Genomic DNA, 20151 nt, shown 5'->3' on the forward strand with positions numbered 1-20151 from the left:
AGGTATGAAAAAGCACATTTGGACAAGGCAGCTTCATTTTGGAAACAAAAATTGAGTTGTTTGGTTATAAAAAAAGGCGTTATGCATGGCGTCCAAAAAGAAACAGCATTCCAAGAAAAACACATGCTACCCACTGTAAAATTTGGTGGAGGTTCCATCATGCTTTGGGGCTGTGTGGCCAATGCTGGCATCGGGAATCTTGTTAAAGTTGAGGGTCGCATGGATTCCACTCAGTATCAGCAGATTCTTGAGAATAATGTTCAAGAATCAGTGACGAAGTTGAAGTTACGCCGGGGATGGATATTTCAGCAAGACAATGATCCAAAACACCGCTCCAAATCCTCAGGCATTCATGCAGAGGAACAATTACAATGTTCTGGAATGGCCATCCCAGTCCCCAGACCTGAATATCATTGAACATCTGTGGGATGATTTGAAGCGGGCTGTCCATGCTCGGCGACCATCTAACTTAACTGAACTTGAATTGTTTGTCCAAAATACCTTTATCCAGGATCCAGGAACTGATTAAAAGCTACAGGAAGCGACTAGAGGCTGTTATCTTTGCAAAAGGAGGATCTACTAAATATTAATGTCACTTTTCTGTTGAGGTGCCCATACTTTTGCACCTGTCAAATTTTGGTTTAATGCATATTGCGCATTTTCTGTTAGTACAATAAACCTCATTTCAATCCTGAAATATTACTGTGTCCATCAGTTATTAGATATATCAAACTGAAATGGCTGTTGCAAATACCAAAATATTTAGAACTAAAAATGATTAAGATTAATAGGGGTGCCCAAACTTTTTCATAGGACTGTAAGTGCTTTTATGACATTTCATTTGAAATTCACTGGCATCTGGTGTATGCTGTATCAGGCCACTAAAACTGAATCTGTTACCCAAATGAATGCTGCGATACAACTGGAGCCGACAATTTATAGACAGTGAAGAGCTAAGGAAAATTTGGAAGACATACAATTGTCTATAATGTCTTGGTATGCTGTAGCATTAAGAATGTCTTTCAATGGAACTAGGGGGCCTAGGCCAACCCTGAAAAATAAGCCCATAGTATTATCTCTCTTCCACCAAGCTTTACAATTGGCACAATGTAGTCAGGCAGGCAGCGCTGCACCTCCCATGAGGTGACCTGAAGCGACCGCTTCAGGCGGCGCTATGCCAGGGCCACGGGGAAGGCGGCATTTTTGCTGACCTAAGCCAGTCCAGGACAAGGTGGGCAGGCATTCAGGGTCTGCCGTAGCCGTAGTAGAAGCAGCATGCTACTGCGCATGCACCCGCGCCATTTTTTAACAATGTCAGTTAGCTAGTTATACGGGACCCGAGGATATCGCTGGAAGAGGAGGCGTGGCTGCAGAAGACGGCGGACCCCGAATGCCCGCCCACTGTGCACGATGGGTAAGTTGATCATATTCTGTTTTAGGGTTTTATTTTAAAACTGCCTTTTTAAAGGCTATTCACGCATATGTGTGGCTCTATCAGCATAATTTTGCTAATAGAGCCCCTTTAAGTCTTAAAATTAGATCTTCGGTCAAGACTGTTTGCTTGCACAGTTTCCAAATCTTACGTCTGTTCAAGGATATCCTGAGACTCTTGTCCATCAGCATCAGGCTGATATGAGGATGATATACACGTGTCAGAGTGTGAGCGCTCAAAACAGATCCCATTCATTTTAATGTGTCGGCTTACGGGCGCTACACATTGAAATCAATCAGAGGCTTTTTTCCCTATTGCTTTCAATGTGATACGCGCATATTACGTAATTTTGTTTACATTAGTGTTAATGGGAATGGACACAGATTCTGTCTGTGACAGTTTAATGTGTGATGGAAGACAGCAATGGACATTAGCAATGGCCGTGGGAACACCCCCTAAGCGTTCTCCAAACCTGTGTACATTTACTGTGACTATTATTTGATCTGCATTTATATAAGATTTCTAGTACTCATAATAAATAATCTCATGGTAAAGTCAATGTCTATATTCATTTTGATACTTCATAGTGTGCTGTCCATCAAATGGTCAAAGCCTGCTGATCAGCTTATTGAAGAATGCAGGTAGTGAGAAGGAGACACAGCTGGCAAAGCTGCTGAGAGAGGGAGATGTGAAATGTCATGAGAATTTATTAAACTGGTGGTGCAGGCAAAAATGGTCAACTCTTTTAACTTTTAAATCAGCTGGGGGCAGTGAAAAAAAATAAGACTGCGGGTCTCTTGTGGAGTTGTGCTAAGGCTGATGGTTGGCCTCAGCGGTCATGTGACCGAAGAGGACCCATGATGTCACAGGTAGTGACATTGCAAACCCTTCACTGATTGGCCTCAGTGGTCACGTGACTGCTGAGGCCAATGAGTGGCTTCAACACAACTTCAGAAGAGACCCACCAGAGCAGAAGAAGCGGGAGGTGCGGGAAGACACCGGAGCAACAGGGACAGGTGAAAATGCTTTTTTTTTTTTTTACTGCCCAAAGCTGATTTAAACATTAAAAGGGTTGTCCATTTTTGCTTGGACAACCCCTTTAAGTGTTATAGCAAACCATATCTTAGGGTGCATTCACACTGAGTGACGCGCGTATCACATTGAAAGCAATAGGGAAAAAAGCAGCCCATTCATTTCAATGGGGAGCGCACGTATGCCGGCTCCCATTGAAATGAATGGGATCTGCTTTGTACGCGCTGATTCTGAACGTGTTTTAATGTTCAGAATCAGTCAGCGTATACTCTTACTCGTATTACTTACAGTAAAAGCTTGATAAATAAATATATATATATATATATATATATATATATATATTTGTATACATTTAGTATTATAGTAAAATGTATGTTATAGTATTCTTTTATGCTGGTATATATCCATAAGTAAGTACATATCCACTCCAACGACTTCACAGATAAGAGAAAGATGAGCCTCAAGGTCAGAAAACAAGGAGTAATACATTTCTGTCATTGATAAGGACACCACAGTCAGATAAATGGTTACAATTAATGCTAAAGGTCAGCCATCTAATAATAATAACAATAATAATAATACATTATATTTATATAGCGCCAACATATTCCGCAGCACTTTACAAATTGTAGGGTTAAAATACAAACAAATACATTTACAAAGAAATAGTCAATTCACACGAAGGGACTGAGGGCCCTGCTTGAAAGAGCTTAAAATCTAATGTGGCATTCACACTTGGTCCGCTGTCCACCCACCGTGTTTCCTCATAGCTTAATGTCATCACTGGGCGGTAAGAAACGCCCCGTCTGACAGTACAGGGCTATGGACGAGTACTGTCAGGGAGGGGTGTTCCTCACAACCCAGATAGACTGTCAGGAACGCCCTTCTAACTGTGGGCAGAGATCGGTAATGGCACCGATAGCTCTTCCCCTGGGATGCATAAAGGGAAACTGACAGTGTGCTCAATTCAGCGCATTGTCGGCTTTCTAAGAGTATATAAATCTGCATGTGCCTGAGGATATGAAAGGTCCACTTTAATAAAGTCGCCGACTAATGCAAGGTACTCTTGAATTATCAGAAAGCTCCGGCCTCTTAATAAATCAGGTGCATACTTATGCGCCAGTAGGGAAACCAAGCCAGTCAGGAACTCAAACTCTACACTAGAAAATGTGTGTAGATGGGTTTATAAATACCCACCCCACTGTGTATGTGTGATGGGAGTGAGAGTTACATGTCCCTCTGATTTTCAGACCCAGATGCAACTGCTCGTCAGTCATTGGAAAGCTTGAAAAGAGAAGAAATGTTAGCTAAATGTTTTCTGTTTCTTAAAACATATTGCCATCTAGTGTTTATGCTTAGAATTGCGCTAGTACAGTTTTACACTGTGTTGAAGGGACCTCATTGATTATAACCTTCGAACAGAAACTCCAACACAGATGTGAACTTAGCCTTATCAAGTAATATAAATGCTGCTCTGTTCCACTGTCATATCATATTGGTCTTTCACACCTGTGAAACTGGACTAGGCACAGTACTCCAGCACAATACAGGTTTCAGTGAACCCATAACTATACTAAACACAATGTTGTCACTGCTGTCAGCCATACTGCCCCCTACGTGTCAGCCATATTGCTCCTATAAAGAATGCCATTCTAGATTCAACCACAATTTTACCAACAATGATACCTCATGCTAGGTTCACTCTAGCGTTCAAGTTTCCGTTCTTTGGGTTTGCTTGGGGACTCAATAAATGGAAACCCTTTCTGCTTAAGAATCAGTTACCCAAGGACTCTATAGACTACAATGGGGTCTGCCAGGTTTCCATCTGCAATCAGCAGAGAGAAAAATTCTGCTTGCGGGACTTGTTTCTTTGTACATTTTAAGCGGAATGGGGATGTAATCTCCCACGGTCACCCATCACTGGTGTGATCAAAGCGCTACATTGCTGGGGACACACAGTACAAACATGCTGCACATTTTCCATTAGAGAATTCTTTCTCAGCGCACAAAGCACCCAGGTAGTCTGTATTGCTGTGGCTGACATGCTTAGATTGGCGCAGGTCACTTTGTGCTGTGGGTTTTAGGTAAAAAGTGTGGATGAGATTAGTTTATTCTGGTCCACAATGCTGCCAATGTAGACTGCAGCAAGATAGCTGCCAGCAGGTAGGGTTCACACTACCGTTGGTGTCCGCTCAGAAGGTGTCCATTTTGAAAATAAAAACGGACACCTATCATAACAGACACAAATGGACAGTAACTGAAGGCTATCAATTACTGTCTGTTGATCATAGATCTCAACGTTTAAAAAAAGCGGACACTTACTGTCAGTTTAAACGGACAGAAAAGTCCTGCATGTAGGATTTTTTTTGTCCGCTTGAAAAAAAACGGACATGGTTGTAAGACACAAGATAAATTCCCATTGAAGTGAATGGAAATTTACAAATGGACCAGCTACTGTCCGATGCTGAAATCTTGTACTGACAATAGCCACGGACACTGCTGACGGAATCCAACAGTAGTGTGAACGCCCCCTTACGCGAATAACCTACTGCAGCCCTGGTCAAGGTATAACAAAGTGAGAGAACAAACATTATATACAAAATTACCTGATGTTTTCAGCTAGAGAAAAAAACAAAAAACAACTGGCTCTGTTTTTTCCCGATAGATGGTGTGTGAATTTACCCTTAGGGTGGGTTCAACCCTCCCTTACATTTCTCCTTACTGCTGGATCCAGTTCTAGCTTTGGTTAAAAAAAAAACTGCATCCAAAAGTGCAGTAATGTTTTTCCAACAACATGTGTGAAACTACCCTGACACCATTTTTATCTTTTTTTTTTGTTTCAGGAAGGGATCAAAATCTGAAACAACAACAGCGTGCTATGTGAAAAATGCTTTGACAGTCTGTCTCTGTATATAAAAATTCCAGGTGCAGTAGTTTCCTGCCTACAAATAGCCCAAGCAATGTACTGAGCCGTGTCAGGGGCTAACATGCGACCTCTACTGGTATACATCATGTATACACCTCATATTCTACTTACTACAGCTAATATCCTCATACAGCAGGAGACCGCCATAAGGAGTCACATGGCTGCAGCTCCCGCACCCTCTGGCAGACAGACACTAACAATACAAACAGTATCACTTTCATCTCTTGCCCGTTTCAAGTATGGCAGCTGCTAAAACCTTGTGCGACGGTGACGTCAGAGGTGCGACGGAGCGACTGTGTTCCTGTTAGCACGTTGCAGTGAGTGCTGAGCTGTTTGCTTACAATCTGGAGGCATTTTGCGGTGTGCCGTGAATGAGTGTGAGCTGACGACGGCGACGTGTAAGGGGTAATGTATGTGCCGTGTACGGCCCGTAGGCTGCTATGAACATGTCTATGTACATCTTGTCGGGCTGACAGCAGGGAGCAGTGCACTGCCTCAGCTGGGTGAAATAATGTATATTTCTTCACTTGGCATTGGGGGAGGGGGCAGTTTACCACATTTAGCAGAACAGGGCTATGGAGTTAGGGGAAAAAAAGCTACTGACTCTGGCTTTAAAATAAAATTATTGTTATATATTTACTTATTTATATTGTATAATTCAAGGGGTTGTCCAGGAATTGTGGAGGCAGAGGGAGATGTTAAAAACAAATAAAAATATATGTATGTATAGCTAGATAACTATATATATATATATATATATATATATATATATATATATATATATCTACGTGACATCACTGATCCCTCCCCGGGGCTTGGGAAAGCCGCTGCTTGGTGGGTTTCCCTTGTGTTAAAGGGGCTCTATCAGCAAAATTATGCTAATAGAGCCCCACACATGCGTGAATAGCCTTTAAAAAGGCTATTCAGGCACCGTAAATGTTATATTAAACCCCCATCCCATTTTTAAATAAAAGCATTAAAACATATATGCTAATCGTACCTGAACGTGCACCATGGGCATGCACGGTGCGACCTCAGCTTCGGGCACGCCTGCCTCTTCTGTCTTCTTGTAGTTACGCCCTCTGGTTCCATGTCTTCTTCCGTCTTCTTGTCTTCAAATCCCGCGCCTGCATAGTAGCGCTTCTCTCCGGTACTGCGCAGACTCACTCGCCATTTTACTTAATGGCAGTTCGCAAGTGTATTCCTGACTTTTTCTCAGAAAACCGTAGCAAAATCTGCAGCAAAAAATATTGCCTTTCTGCAATGTGGGGGTCTTAGCCTTAATTAGATGTTATTGTTGTACTGTTGAGCAATCTGTGAAAATTGGCAAAAAAAGCCCCATTAACATCAAGCGATTTTAGCACAGCCATGTGTTGGCTGTTAAAGGGCTTGTCCAGGGAATTTAATTTCTTCCTTCAGGAATTTATTAAACCTGGAATTGGTTGGTTATGACATCAGGTGACATTATTAGGACCAGCCCCTGGTCGCTCAAGCTCCTCTCCCTTTTCTTACCTGTGCAATGGGGGCTGTACTGTAGTCCACCAGCCCCATAACAGAGGTAACTTCCGGTAAAAAAAAAAAAAAAAAATAGTAGAGGAGGAGCAGTGACCTCGGGGTCCAGGTGCTGGTTCTTATCATGTGACCTGGAGTCACCTGGGCCTAGGGTGAATAAATCCACAGAGAAAGTAACTTCCTGCCCCCCTTCCTTGCGCAAACTGAGTAAATGGGGCTCCAGGGAATTGGGATGTACCTTAGTAATAAAGCTGAACCAGTGAAGGGGATTATTACTCCCTGAACATTCCCCTTTAAATGGATCTATCTTATTGATGTGCTCACATTAAAAAAAAATGTGTGTGTGTAATATATATACTGGTAATCTCAGACTTCGCAGGTTGTTTGCAAGTGTCATGAAGGCAGTCAGCTGGGAATATGAGAGATAGGAACAGTCACACACTGGGGAAGCTTCAGTTTCAGCAAATAAATGTTCTTTATGAAATGAAATTTTATGCTTTTTGTGAATTCCTTATTGTTTTATCATCTTACTGTCATTACTCTGGATAAATTCTGTCCTGTTCATGTGATGGACACAAAGGTGGTCACTGATATCTAGGGTTATTTTGCTAATTGTATTACAGGTTTATTGCACAAGACGTGCATGGAAAATTCACTGCTGTATCACAATGGATGAAGAGTCATTAGTTCTCTCCGAGGGCAGTAAATCCATCTCACAATCCACTAACAGTAAAGAAAGTACAACTGGTGATCATCTGCCAAGAAATGCTAATATAGAATGTGCTAAAACAGAGAATGGATCTCCTCCAGATGGCTGTAAAGGATCTGAGGTCATGTCAAAGAGACAAATGAAGAAAATGATCAAACAAAAGCAATGGGAAGACCAACGTGAGCTCCGAAAGTATGTGCTTAACGTTTCACACTTTCTTGTTTCATCTCTGGTGCACACATCAAATGTATCCATAGGCCCCTATACAGAAAGAGTGTTCTTTTTTCACTGTATAGTAAAGCATAGTCTGCTGTGCATTCCTATACAGAGAGGTGCTGCAAAAACAAGTAACAAAAGATATACTTTACGATAGGCATCAGTGGCTGCAGTATGCCGCTGCGTGACTATACGCCAGGCACAAATCTGCTATCACTAGCTACTGCTGTTATAAGACAGCTCATGTCACTCACCTACAGTAGAGGAGATTGCAGTGCAGCCTCCCTGACTGTATATATTTAGTCTCTTAGAATATGTAGAGAAGACTATAATTTCACTCCCAACAGTGACAGTACAATCCTCTAGCTGACCATGTGATGCTGAGCTGAGGCATCATGAGATATATACTATAAAGAAGAAATATAAAAGTCAAGATGAAGTCAGATCAGGAGTGATGAGCTAGATTATAGGGATATGAGAGCAGTTTACATGAAGATTGACAAGTGAGGGGTGCAGAGATGAAAAAAAAGGTTTTGTCTGGAGTGCTTCTTTAAAGAGGACCTTTCACACCGGTGGTATGCAGCGCACTGTCAGCTTTCCCGGTATGTGCCCGGGTTGTAGGGTTATTGATGCCATTAGTTTTGATACTGATAGTTCTCCATTGTTAGAAGGGTGGGCTTTACAGCCTTACGATGACACTAAGCAGTAATGCCCAGCCCTTCTGACTGTGAAGGGGTTTCACTGTTGAAGTCATCAACACCAATATCTCCTGAACCCAGGCACGTACCGTCAAACCTGACAGTGCACTATATTCAGCGCACTTTCAGCTTTACGGTGGTAAATAAAACTGTTGCTGCCAGAGGACATGAAAGGTCCTTTTTAAATAGAGCTGAATTACAATACCAGACACAACGCAAGGGCCAATTGAAGGAATAATGCAGGAATAAAGCAGCTATGTTTATCTAGTCCTGTGCCTCTATTGTAATTCCAGCACCACAAGAGCCAAACTGCCTGTTTTCTCTTCAACAAGATCCTATTCTTGCTGAAATAGATATTCCAACTATATCACACTCTGCACAGGTTTTGTTCACATAGTAGAAAATTAACTGAAATTGAACTTCTGCCTCAGATTCCTCTCCATTTTCTGGCCCTCTGACTCCCCACAGTGGAAAGCTGTAGCAGAGCTGTGATTTTCACACTCTGATTAACCCCAGAACCCTGTTGGGGTCACTGTAGATCAAAGCATCTGGCAAGCTTCTGGAGTCCAAGTACTAGCTGTATAACACTGCTAGTACCGGATCCCAGTTGTATGATGCAGCCAGGACCCGGAAGCCATTTAGCAGGTATAGCACCGTACTTCAGCAGGAAAATCCATATAAAAAAAAATGACCGTGCCTGGTAGGGTGGCTTCTACACTTTCCAAAGATGTCTTTCTTATCCTGCATTGCAGTTCCATTCTCATGAAAATTGGCATTTTATTCTTATGAAAATGAGCTAAAGAGGGCTTTTAGGGTTGTTTCTTCTGCTGGGTCTTCACTCTCTGATCTAGATAATCACCCTCAAATGTCCAGCTAAGCCTTTCTATTGCTTAAGTGACATTTCCCACTTTGTTTGCAGTTAAGGACAATTATCTGGAGCATAGAGCAAAGCCTTGGCAAAAGAAGAGGAAAACCCTTTTCAGCTGATTAGTATAAGAATAAAATCCTTATTTTCATGAAAGTAGAGTTGCAATACAGAATAAGAAAGGCACCTTTAGAAAGTGTAGAAGCCGCCCTACAAGATACTGTATAGTTAGTTTGGTACTGATCTTCCTGCTTACAGTCTCCCTTTAAATCAGTGAGCATTAACTATACGCTCATAACTATATAATAATACAGAACAGGAAGAGGGTAACCTGGAGGTTCAGAGTCCAAGAATTTGCTTGAAAAATAAATCTGTCATTTTTCTATTAGCCAGGGCTGTGGAGTTAGGTAGACCTAATCTTTGACACCTTTATTTTTCCAGTTTATAATTCGGCTGAATGGCTGATTGTACATGGCCAATAAGAAGCCATAAAGCCCTTCTTATTCATTAAAAGATAGCGAATTCCTATGAAAATAAATATACCACCCAAATGATCTGAAACAAAAGTCCATGGTACCCCTTCCCTTGGGGGAATCTGAAGTGACAATGACAGGAGAACAATAAAATCAAGTGAACGTGTGAGTTTATACAACTCTACTTTAACCAGTGATATCTCAAAATCTACAGACATGATCATAGTCTTATTTTAAAAGCCATTTTTTGGACTTTATAAATAGACCAAGATTGCGTCTCTTTCCCTGTGGCCCCCAAGTTTAAGGTGACAATGTCCCTGAATGTGTCCTAATGTAATGCATTTCCTCTAGCCCTGAGTAGGTGAGTTAAAGTGATCATCCAATTTGGATTTTTAACAGTGTTTATTGTTCACCCAGCAGATTTTTCCAGTGTGCCTGTCGTGCATAATCGACAATGCCAATCTTCCTGCTGTCAGACTTTTTATTGTCATTACTTTCAATGGGAGCTTCAGACAGGACATGTTGCGTGTTTTGGGGTTTTTTTGTCGTCTTGTTTTTTTAAAGCTAGTGGAGAAAGAGGCTATGAAATGAATGGGATGTAGAATTTTTTTGAGGCAGATTCCACAAAAAAAAAATATTGAGATTAATTTATAGTTTGTGTTTCCTTCTCATTTAGGCAGAAGCGGAAGGAGAAAAGGCAAAAAAGAAAACTGGTTCGCCAGGCCCAACTAGCACAGAGTCCAGAGGATAATGTCAGTAAAAAAGCACGCAGGGAGATCCAGCCCAGTAAAGTGCGTCTTGTAATTGACTGCAGCTTTGATGATTTAATGGCATTGAGGGTAAGTTGCTGCATTTGTGTAATGTGTTTATCTTATTTTTTTTATTTTTTTTTCTGTTTTATGGCAAGCTTCTCTGCTTCTTATGTAGGATGTGAAAAAGTTAAACAAGCAGATAAGAAGATGCTACGCTGAAAATCGCAGGGCGACTCATCCTGTTCAGGTAACTTTTCTATATTAAACCCATATATATATTAAGATTTACTGCGACTGTGACATGGGAAAACAGCCCTGACGTATTAAGCCCATCAGGTGTGACACTGCCATTTTCTCTATTATAGATGTAGAAATGCTTGTTGACTGGTACATATAAATAGTATGGAGGCAGAAACATTTAGGGCTAATTCACACTGAGTTTTTTGGCAGCGTCGCGGCGCGGAATGCTCACACGGCGGAAAAGGTTTCCAAGACTTTTTCCTCCATTTGAACATACCCTAAAGGGGTTAGCCACTTTCAGACCAATGTTATTGTTTGTATAATAAAAAGATATACAATTTTTCCAGTATACTTTTTGTATTAATTCCTCTCAGTTTTCTAGGTCTCTGCTTGCTGTCAAAAAAGTCAGTTTTAGGCCGGGGCCCCACGGAAACACGATGGGAAAAATTGCGGCGTTTTGCTGTAACTGCAAAGTGGATGGGATTCTTGCAAATCCCATGCCCTCTTTGCGTTAAGAACCGCAGCGTGGACATGCTGTAATTTCCCAAACCGGCGCGGTTTTGGAAATCGCAGCTTGTCAATTACATTTATGGAAATGCTCGTGGCTTCCCTGTAGATATAATTGCAGCAGAAAGTCCGGGGAGGAAAACTGCAAACTCTCTGTTTAAAGTGCTGCGGGAAGAACCGCGGGGCCTAAGCCTTACAGTACTAAAAAGTGAACTACATTTCATTTAATGTTATCCACACACTGTAGTAAATCTGCTTTTTTTTTTTTTTTTTTTTTTACAACACATGCGTCAGTTTTAAAGTCGCAGCATGTTAAGTTTAGCTGCTGAATTGCAAGCATATTCCCTATACATTTTTAATAGGAGAGGAAAAAAACGCAGAGGAAAGTGCAGTAAAACCACAGTGAAATAATACAGCATTTCGCTTTGTGGGGCCTTAGCCTCAATAAAGTTTTCTGGGGCTTTGATATTGATGAGACTGTTGTGAGGAATCTTCTCTCTGACCAGTGATGTCACTTCCATTGGTCATATGGTCATCCTGCAAATCATACTCTTTCAAATGAATGGGGTTGCACTATAAGGTACTGTGCTTAGGAAGTAGTGAAGAGGCTACAGCCCCTAAAATCAGCAGATCAGTGGGATTTCTGGATATCAGACCACCAATCTGATGTTGACAACCTAAGGATAGGTGATGAATATCATAGTCCTTGAAAACGTCATCTGGGGGAAGGTAGAATATGACCAAATAAGATTCGCCTGAAACTAAAAGTAGACATGTACTGATATGTAAAAATATGGATTTCATTAGTAGTAATAACATTGTTTTACTTTTTTAAAGCTTTATCTAACAAGCCATGGTGGACAGCTGAAAAGTAACATGGATGAATATGACAAAGGCTGGATCAATTGGAAGGTTAGAATATTAATTAGCAAATTGGTAAAAAATGTTGCATATATAATATCTAAGGCCTCATGCACAGGACCCTGTACATTGTCTGTGTGCTAGCTATGTTTTTCACTGACCCATTCATTTCTATGGCCCTATACACTTGACTTGGTATTTTCGCGGTCCCGTGTATTGGGTCATGAGCTTGGGGCAAAACTCATACAGGTCCTGTTCCTGTTCAGTTTGCCGCCTATGCTCTTTGACCTCAGTAAATGGAGCACGGAAAGCCATGACCATGGAGCTATGTTCCATCTGTGCTGTTTAAACATGGCCCAGCAACACACATATGGTTGTTTGTAAGTCACCTAAGTATTGAAGATCAACAAGAAGAATGTCTCCAAAAATTAAATGCAGAGTAAATACATAAATGAACCACTTCATATGTCTAATTGCAGTCAGTGGTTATGTGAGGTCTCTGGGTTTAAAGGGCCTATACAAAATAAAGTTCTTAATAGGGGCATGCTAATGTAACAAACCTTTACTAAACTCCTTTACTATCCCCTGCTGCGCTGATCCTTAGATTGCCTGTGTTTCTGCCGAGCTCCATTTTTTTTTATGTTTATTTTTAATACATACAGAGGAAATGCTATGAGATGTTCATCCAGCCAATCACTGGCCAAAACGGCAACCCACAAATAAGATAAAATGTTTTTTAACATACACCCTGAAAGGCACAACATTTTAAACCCCCAAATCACAATAGCAGGATTGCTGTTTTTTTTCCACACGAAATACAATACAGTAATTCTCCCAAAAAACAAGCCCTCATATTGGCTACATTGATGGAAAATAAAAGCAACAATAAAAATAATGATCTTATTGAGGTTTAGTTATAAACAGCAATTTATTTTAGTTATTTTTTTTTTATTTCAATCGTTGGTAGATCACAGTGGAATATAGCACAACCCTATACGGTTGTCATATCAAAAAATGTAAAAATATCCTCACTCTTAACTGGACAACCCAGTGAAAGTGCTGCTAAGTTGATTTGTTGTTTGTTTTTTGTTTTTTTCCTTAGGATATCCAAATAAAATCTGAGCATTACAAAGATCTTATGAAGCCTGAAGATCTGGTGTATCTTACATCTGATTCTCCTGAAGTACTCCATGAGCTAGATGAAACCAAAGTTTACATTATTGGAGGCTTAGTAGATCATAACCATCACAAGGTAAACCTAATGAGGCAGATTTATTAAATTGTACAAAACCAAAACTTAGATGCCCATTGCAACCAATCGGGATGTAGTTTTCATTTTTTAAGAGCCAAATACAAAATGAAAGCTGTGAGTGGTTACTATGGGGAACTAAGACAATTTTGCTTTTAGACAGCGTATGTTTAGCATCTTCTTACATTGGATCAATGTAATACATCCATGCTTATCCAGAGGACAATCTTTGGTTTCATAGAAACCACTTTTCATTTGCTATTTAGCTAACCTTTAGCCTACTACAAATTTAACCCCTAGGCAAACCGCTATTTGGGCACACAACCAGGCACAGAAGGGAATAAGCGCCATGTGGTTTTTGGAGCACAGATTTAAACTGTATGGTTCTTGGATGTCATGCCACTTTTGCAGAGCCCTGAAATGCCAGCTAAGTGGAATCCCCTGACTTGTGACTGAAGTGTTGCTATAATTTACTTTCCAGAAATGAATACACCGCTTCCCTTCCATGCACTGCCGTGTGCCCAAACATTAGTTTACTCCCAAATATGGGGTATTTCTGTGCTCGGGAGAAAATGCGTAACAAACTATGAGATGTATTTTCTCCTTTAAGGGTGAATTCACACTGAGTAAACGCTAGCTTATTCTGAACGTAAAACACGTTCAGAATAAGCGGCGTCTAAAGCAGCTCCATTCATTTCTATGGGAGCGGGGATACGAGCGCTCCCCATAGAAATGAATGGGCTGCTTCTTTCACTCCGTGCAGTCCCATTGAAGTGAATGGGGAGTGCCGGCGTATACGGCAAGCTCTGCTCATGCCGGAGCGTACACGCCGGCACTCCCCATTCACTTCAATGGGACTGCACGGAGTGAAAGAAGCAGCCCATTCATTTCTATGGGGAGCGCTCGTATCCCCGCTCCCATAGAAATGAATGGAGCTGCTTTAGACGCCGCTTATTCTGAACGTGTTTTACGTTCAGAATAAGCTAGCGTTTACTCAGTGTGAATGCACCCTAAGGGTGCATTCACACTGAGTAAACGCTAGCTTATTTTGTAGAGTAAAATTACACTTGTAAATTTTGCTATCCCATTGACTTCAATGATATTTTTTTACAAGTGTAAAAATACGCCTGTAAAAAATACGCCTGTAAAAAATACGCCTGTAAAAATACGCCTGTAAAATGTCATTGAAGTCAATGGGATAGCAAAATTTACAAGTGTAATTTTACTCTACAAAATAAGCTAGCGTTTACTCAGTGTGAATGCACCCTAAACCTCTGTGAATGTGTTAACTTTAGGGATAAATGAATGTATTATTAAAAAATAAATGTATCTGTGTGAAAAGCAGAGCATTTCACATTTTGAAAATTGCAGGGGGGGGTTTCCTCCGAGTTTCCAAATCTCCTATTTTATATATATATATATATATATATATATATATATATATATATATATATATATATATATATATATATATATATAATTTATTTAAATACAAACATTGATGAATGTTTAGCACTACCATGAAGTAGAATGTGTCATGAAAACTGCTCAAAATCACTTGTCTAAGGCTAGGTTCACAGCTGCATTCGGTCTCCCTTTGGGGAAGTCCTGGAAGCAGCATTTTTCTCTCTCTATTTTTCAGGCGGGTAACTGCTTTTTAACAGGATTGGGTTTCCATTTTTTCCGTGTCCTCAAGTGGCCCCGTAGAACAGAAACCTGAAGGCAGATCTGAACCTAGCATATTCGTTAAAGCGTCTCAAAGTTTTACTGCCATATAAAGTGACATGTCAGTTTTGACAAATGAGGCCTGATACTTAAGATTACGTTAGGCTCTGTTCACAAGAGATTAATAAACCATAACTGAACTAAGAGTTATGATTTTTATATGATAAGAAAATGTGAACTTTTGCAGGGTATCACTTATAAACAAGCCTTGGAACTTGGAATCAGCCATGCTCAACTGCCTCTGGGGAGTTTTGTGAAGATGAATAGTCGCAAAGTTCTAGCAGTGAACCACGGTGAGACTACTCATATTTGGTGCTGACAGTTTTTACTGATAAACTATATTAATGCCTGTATTTGAGTTTATTTTTAATTTTTTTTAGCTCCAAGAGCTCCAAGCCAATATTGTCTCTTGGGTTTTATAGACAAAGAAACTTTATTTTTTAGAGAAACAAATCTTGCAATTTGCCATTACAAGACATTGATCGTTTATCCCTTTGGGACACCCACATATCTCATTAAATATTGTTTGGCTGCTGTAAACCAATAGGTGTCCATATATTACGGTCTCTCTCTGTTAATCTATATGGTGAATTAAATTTTCTGCTAGCAGAAAAAGGAACCCATTTAAGTCAATGCAAGGCTTTTTTACAGCGCTGAAATTCCATGCCATTTTCCTCTGAAAATACAGGGCATGGTGCTCGTAAAAATATCCCTGACAAAAGAAAAGAGAAATCTGTCCACAATCAGGAATCAGCTGCTTAATGTCTATGACTAACATTAGAAATAACAGAATCATATAATCAGAAGTAAATAGACTCTCCCTACACCCACTGTGAGCTGTCACAAGCTGCAGACTCCTCTCTGTGCAGTGTACAAGCAAGGAAAGCTATGTGAAAATATGCAGGAGGCTATGAAGTAGACCTGTGCCCCTGTAATTCTTGTATTCCTGTTTAATAGTTTCTGTAAATGGCCCTTCCATAGTAATGGGAACTGAACAGGAAATTAAGAAGAAAGACCTAGTGGCAGAATCTTTAGACAGGGTTTTCAGGCAGAAAACGTCAACATTTTTAAGGGTTCAGAATCACATGCTCTATTAAATGAGACTAAGTTGTCTGAAAGTTAGTTACTAGTTATGTCCCTGCAATAGGAACAAGATAGAGGCTAAAGAGGGGCATAATATGTAGGGGGATCCCAGTCCAAAGTTTGGAGCCCATAGGATTCTAGTTAAACAACAGGTTAAATTTTTTTTTTTTTTTTTTTTTTTATTTTTTTATAAAACACCGGGATCAACTTGTCTTCTCTCAAAATGGGATACTTGTGTAATATTGTTCCTTTCAAGCAAGGCTTCCATGACCTTGAACTTTTGTACAATAAATCTACCATTACAGCATCCTATAGCTTCACTATTCATACAGTAAAGAATCCCTATCTATGATGATGGTGAAATGTTCTTTCTTCTAAGAGTAGTGGATGTAACCGTCACTGGTCTAGGAATAAAAAGATCATTTGAAAGGGTTTTTGTACTGTGTCTTTGTACATGTCCTTTCATGTATTTGTACATTGTGATAAAATTTCCCCATAGCCGTCTTTTCTACTAAACTTTTTGTTTACATATTATGTGTAGTCTTAATAACAATATCTTAAATGTTTTTAGCAACATTTTACTGAAAAAAATCTAATTTTTACCTTCTCTGAGTCTTTTTCGTTTTTATATCCACTTCCCAGAATGTGAGATCTCTTTCCTTATGATCTTTCAGTAAGATTGCTACACAGCCCTTATAAATTTAGCCTCAATAATGTAACGTATCGCTTTCTTGCAGTCTTTGAGATAATACTTGCTTTCCTGGAGAAAAAAGACTGGAAGGAAGCCTTTTTCTCTGTTCTACCACAGCGTAAAGGAGCAATGCCCATTGATGGGACATCTGAAGCTACTGCAGAAGTTTCATCTGCTCAGGAAGATGGGGAGTCAGACAGTGATTCTGAGCTTGGACAAGACACAATGGACACGGAGTCAAGAGAAAAAGAAGATAAGAAGGACAGTTGATATCTTGTGAATTTTTTTTGTACAGAATGTATATATTTGTTTTTCAAGAAACCTTTTAATTCCCTTCTTTTTAGTTTACTGCCAAACAAAACTGTTTAAAGTCAGAAAGTACCTTCAGTGTTTCTGAAGACTTTTCTAAGGTCTATTGAAGAGGGTTCACAAAGACTCATTAGTTATTATTTAATACAAACTGTTAACAAATCTGAATATTAGACTCGGTAATTCAGACACCTTTATTGTTACTGAAAAATTAAATATTTTCTTAAAGAGATTGTGCAGATCTTTGAAAACATGGCTGCTTTCTTCTCAAGGAGTGACTTTATGCCATTGGTCACATGGCCATGCTACAGCTCAGTTTCATTCATTTTAATTACAAAATTACAACTTTTTTATGCCAGAAAATTGAAGTAGAAGTATATGCGGTGAAGTACTTTCTAGTTTTTTTGATTAGAAAAAAAAAAGAGCCTTTCAACGATTATATAAAAAAATATCTGCTGCTTTTCAAAACCTGCTGTATGTTATGTAACATTACACTGACACTCAGATCCATATATTCCCATCTTTATTACTTTGTCAATCGCTTCACTTCACTATGTACAAACCATATAAACACCGGCAGGGGTCCACCAATGTTGCAGTAGTCCATCTGATCCCATACATCTAACAATGCCAGGCTCACATAATATCACAGATTTTTTGTTGTTGTTTTGGTTTTTTTTATTTAACATTAATACTAAGTTCATCTCTGTCCATTTTCTAATTTTTCTTGGGTATGAGCAAGACATATCAAACAATATTGCTGCGGATTATGATTACTCGTATCCACTAGAAGACTGGAAACCACATGTAGCTTTTAAGGCAATGTTCTGGGCCAAAACTTTGGCTAAAAAATTATAGCTGGAAAATGCTAAAGCTATAGAAAAAAAACTACTTAATCAGAACATTGTTGGTTCAGAACTGGAATGAATGGGTCATATTATGCCGAATCTGTACAGCAGTGCATGTAGACTGAGTCCATACAGGGTCACTGGCATGAGATATTTTTGCATCAGTCTTTTACCACAGGTTTGTTCTATGGGACATAATCCTTGCCACTATTTTTGAACAACCCTAATGAGAAGATTACAAAGTGTCTTCCTCACTGGATACCATTCATAACACTGTGATGTATGGGAAAACTTTGCAATAAGGGTAGTTCACATGGGGCAAGAGGAGGCAGATTTTGACGTGGAATCCACCTCAAAATCCGCCCCCTCACAATAGAGGTTTATGTAGACCACTAACGTTCTATTTTCCGCTAGCAGTTTGTTCCCACTCACGGAAAAAAGAAGCAAGCTGTCCTTTCTTCAGACGGATTGCGCGGTTGACTCGCAACACCACTCTCCGGACTAGGCCCATTCATTTGGGCCTAATCCGGAGCAGAAAGCAGACGTAATGTGTTCACGCAGAACCTCGTGTGAACTAGCCCTAAGTGTACTATTTGACTGCTGTGCCACCACAGGAAAAATGAAGCATTACACAATGATCATACAGAGTAATGCTTTGTAACGATGGATAGGACAGGCTCTGCAGAGTGAGAGATTCTTTGTAGCCACTTTCTATTCTAGCTAGAAAATCTGGGCTCCGAACAGAACACTGTTCTATTTTAAGTCATTATTCATGACAGGGTTTATGAAACTGGGTTTTCTAAAGTGGACAACCCCTTTAAAAGGTAGAACATCGTGAAGATCTGGTCTGCAGGTTTAGGTATGCTGGCAGGTCTTGCACATCTGCATTGTGAAGATGGGATTATGGACTTCATAAGTGTGTCATGCATCAGAGCTGAAATCGTAAAACATATGTATTAATAACATGTTACCTCCAAGTTAGGTAAAACCTATGACTTAAAATCTACACAATAATGTTTCACAATTTCTCTGTAGCGATCATCTTTGTTGCTGTTAAAGAGGCAATATCCAGAATAAATGAATCCTGTGACATTCCCCAAATCCTCTTTACCTAAATCAGTATCGATCAGATATTCATGATTATCCCATTGGATATGCTTTTATGCTATAGAAAGGGTACAAATACCATCAGACTCAAACTGTACAGTAACCCAATAAATACATCAATTTATAGATCTTTCCATTCATGGTAACCGCGTATATCCTAAGAATTTCTGACTTGTGATAACCTAAGTGACTAGTTAGACATATCTTAAAATAAAGGAGTTATCCAGCACTTTAGAATTGTTGGCATATGCTTAGAATAGATTTAATATTAGATCAATGTGGGTCTGACTCCCAGCACTCCTACTGATCAGCCTTTTTTTTTTTTTTTTTTTTTACAATATTCGTTTTTGACTACCCGCCTTCCAAACACCATAATTTTTTTTCCATTCACACAATATCTATTTGCATGGCTAGGTTTCGGACGACGGCCTTTTTTAAAAGTTTTGTTTCTGATATTAGAGAAAGGGTCATCATTCTATTGGTAAGCAGCAAGTAAACTGGGCTAGATAAAATAAAATGTCAGCACCTTTTTGACTTTCTTTCAGTATTAAAATAATCATATGACTTTTGAAATCTTGGTGTGGAAATTCACAGAACTTCATAAGGTCCTGAAACAAATAGAAAAAAAAATACATCAGGCACTATGAATAGGGTTATAGACAAACTTCTCCTATTGTGTGTCGCTGTGACACGCCGATACAGATGTGCACACAACCTAAATTAATTTATACAGTATCATTTCCTGCAGGACTGGTTGTAAACTATATGTTCTATTTGTGATGTTTTTGTGACATTTTATTTTCCTGCCAATTCCAACATAATAAGAAAGAAAAGAATGTAAAGTATTGCAGTCAAACCTTCAGTTTAAAATGTCCAGAAAAAGTAAAGTCATATTTAATCCTGTGAAATCATGAGG

General features: G+C 39.6%; 1 protein-coding gene across 1 annotated transcript; it reads left to right on the forward strand.

The window, feature by feature from the left end:
- The first annotated feature begins 5716 nt into the window (after positions 1-5716).
- TRMT10A (tRNA methyltransferase 10A) lies at positions 5717-17319 on the forward strand. The gene is made up of 8 exons (XM_075285889.1): positions 5717-5795; positions 7526-7803; positions 10540-10702; positions 10791-10862; positions 12200-12274; positions 13326-13475; positions 15385-15490; positions 17018-17319. The coding sequence occupies exons 2-8, from the start codon at positions 7571-7573 to the stop codon at positions 17239-17241; spliced, it is 1023 nt and encodes a 340-aa protein (XP_075141990.1). The 5' UTR covers positions 5717-5795; positions 7526-7570; the 3' UTR covers positions 17242-17319.
- Positions 17320-20151: the final 2832 nt, after the last annotated feature.

This window comes from Leptodactylus fuscus, chromosome 1 (genome assembly GCF_031893055.1).
Source record: "Leptodactylus fuscus isolate aLepFus1 chromosome 1, aLepFus1.hap2, whole genome shotgun sequence".
Lineage (NCBI taxonomy): Eukaryota > Metazoa > Chordata > Amphibia > Anura > Leptodactylidae > Leptodactylus > Leptodactylus fuscus.